This window comes from Zea mays, chromosome 4, assembly GCF_902167145.1.
Source record: "Zea mays cultivar B73 chromosome 4, Zm-B73-REFERENCE-NAM-5.0, whole genome shotgun sequence".
NCBI lineage: Eukaryota > Viridiplantae > Streptophyta > Magnoliopsida > Poales > Poaceae > Zea > Zea mays.
The window spans coordinates 186,180,858-186,183,446 of record NC_050099.1 but is presented as its reverse complement, the minus strand read 5'-3'; the positions used below and the strand labels follow the sequence as shown (position 1 = coordinate 186,183,446).

The window sequence follows — 2,589 nt, the reverse complement described above, 5'->3', positions numbered from 1 at the left end:
GTCGACACTAAAAAACAAGAGGAAGAGAGAATAAATGAAGAAATTATTGTGAATCCAATGGTATCTGCACCACCACCGCCAACACTTTATGATGCCAGCCGTCTTCCACATGATCCAAGTGAAGGCAACATATTGCAAACTACCATGCTAATGATCATGATGCAATTCGAAGAGCATATATTATTATTATTAGAGATCCATTTCAACCATTTGCACATAAATTCCCAAATAGGAAAATTGAAGATAGAGATCGTCATTTTAATTTTGTTGTGGCACACCCTATATAAAAATCCTATCTGAGGTGCTGTTTGGTTCAAAAAATGTAACGCAAATGGTAATGGTAATGGTTTCGGCTCGATTACTGGCGGTAACAAATTTGAATAGGCTGGTATCAAATTTTAGTGTGGTATCTGATTACGGTTGGACTAAAACAAACATGATTTAACGTTATCCGTTACCCATTACGTTACAAATATGTGAACCAAACGGCACCTGAATTCTTTCCTACTTCGATTGGATGGTCCCAAACTGTATCATAGCAATCGATAGTCCCCTGTTGTCCTATCCCGTGTCCAATATGTTTATTTATGATAAAAAAAGCAGGCCTTGCAACATACGCAGCGCAGTGATACAAAAGTATTTGCGCAGCTGCTGCCACTGTCAGATGCACATTGCCCACAACTGGCGCCCGACACAGCACAGCACAGGTGTAAACAGCAGAATTTACAGCCGGAAGCCGTAAACCGCGGGTTAAAAGTCACAGACGGCGGACCATTTCGCGCGCCAGATGGAAGCATCCAAGAGATTCTTTCTGGGGCAACAAATCGGTCGGTCCAGACCAGATCCCAGATCCCATGCGTTGCTCTGCTCCGCAGCTCCGCTCCGCCTCCTTTTTATGCGCCGCTCCTCCGCAAAACCCCTCCTCCCCCGCACGGCCGCACCCACCAGTCTCCCTCGCCCCTCCGCCACCACCTCTCCAAATCTCGCCCATCTCGAACCACAGCGCGCGGAGGGCCGCGTACAGGAGAAGAGGGGGGTATGGAGCCCGCCGAGCGAATCGAGTCCGGTACGGCGCTGGGGAAGCGGCCGAGGAGCAGGGCGCTGCCGCGGACGCCCAGCATGGTGACGGTGCCGTCGGCGGCGAAGCAGGGGCGCCAGGAGCGGCGCGCCGCCTCGCTGCCGGCTGCCGGCACTGGGACGGGAGCCGCTGGCGCCATGCCGGTGGGTTACTGTTACTACTACGGCGGCTCATTCGCCGCGGTGGAGACGGCGGCCTTCTTGAAGGCGTGCGGCCGATGCAGCCGCCGCCTCGGGCCCGGCCACGACACCTTCATCTACAGGTTGCTCCAATCCGTCCGTCCGTCTTTTCACGCTGCTTTTACGTGGGACTGCAACTTTTCCACTCTAGAGTTGGGGGGGATTATTGCGATCTCTTCCGGTCTATCGGATTACTGTGCTCCGTGTCCAAGTCCTTCGATTCCTTTTGCGAATTAATTAATTAATTGCCATCCGATCCATTCCATCACCACTCGACACGTTCGTTCTAGCTAGTTCGTGACTTCGTACCGGGGGATTGTGTGAATCTAATTCCCCCCCTGTTTTATTTATTTTACTGGGAGGAATATTTGATACGAATCTTCCTTCCGCCGCCCTGTCAATTCTTCTGTCGCGAATAACTACTAGTTCGATGCATCATGTAGGTGCGCATATTTTACACTAGCGAGTACATCACTCTACTCCAAGTAGACATACTATACTAGGTGACCAATCATATGAGTTGTTGGTTGATTGTGATATGTAAGCATCGCCACCTGGAACCATCCAATCCAACCCATCAGTTCTTTAATCAGCTGTCACAATCCCAAATCTACCGCAGGGTTTTTTTTAAAAAAATCCCCCCTTGGATCATGGAGTAGAAGGTTAAGATTTGTTAAAAAGATGGTGCAAATGACATGATAGTTGGATCCTGTTGTCCGCGTCGTGCAGGGGCGAGGTGGCGTTCTGCAGCCAGGAGTGCCGGGAGAAGCGGATCGAGTACGACGAGCGCATGGAGAAGACCTGCTGCTCACTGACCTCCATCAAGGAGGCCCCGTCCGTGTCCGGCGCCAGCGGCTCCGACCAGTCCGGCAGCGGCGGGGAGACCGTGGCCGCCGCCTAGCCGGGGTGGCCTTGGAGGTGCAGTGCAGCGACGCCGGATGGATCGATCGGCCCGGTAGTTTCTGCCATGCCAGAGCGTCTGTGCATAGTACAGCTCTGGCTCTGGGTTCCGGCAGTGATGAATGCGTCAGTGATTTTATTATCAGGTGATTGATGCATGTAACTCTGGAAACATGGCGTTCTATTCTATGTCGAAACAAAAGAAAAAGAAAAAAAAGGAAAAAGAGAGACCCGGGTTCTGTTTGCGTCGCATCTGCCTGGTTTCGCTCGCATTGTGCTGTCACGCGGACAGGGCTGTGGTTGTGCTGCAGAATTTGACGATCTGCTCCCTTCCCTTCCTTTCCTTTCCCAGATGAGGGGAGCACATTCTACAGAACAGAGAAGAAAAGCGGTGTGGTGTGTTCTGGTGTGGCGCGCAACACAATAGGACAA

The 2,589-nt window shown here is 51.5% G+C and overlaps 1 protein-coding gene across 1 annotated transcript; it reads left to right on the top strand.

Annotated features, from left to right (window-relative positions):
• The first annotated feature begins 861 nt into the window (after nucleotides 1–861).
• Nucleotides 862–2,360, top strand: LOC100274617 (uncharacterized). Its single transcript, NM_001148961.2, has 2 exons — nucleotides 862–1,340; nucleotides 1,987–2,360. Exons 1-2 carry the CDS (start codon nucleotides 1,039–1,041, stop codon nucleotides 2,156–2,158), a joined length of 474 nt encoding a protein of 157 aa, NP_001142433.2. The 5' UTR covers nucleotides 862–1,038; the 3' UTR covers nucleotides 2,159–2,360.
• The last annotated feature ends 229 nt before the right edge of the window (nucleotides 2,361–2,589 follow it).

Excerpts from the sequence above, each read along its gene's own strand:
- LOC100274617 (NM_001148961.2), top strand. The coding sequence starts at position 1,039 with ATGGAGCCCGCCGAGCGAATCGAGTCCGGTACGGCGCTGGGGAAGCGG. Across the intron at positions 1,341-1,986 it reads CACGACACCTTCATCTACAG|GGGCGAGGTGGCGTTCTGCA; the intron begins GTTGCTCCAATC and ends CGCGTCGTGCAG.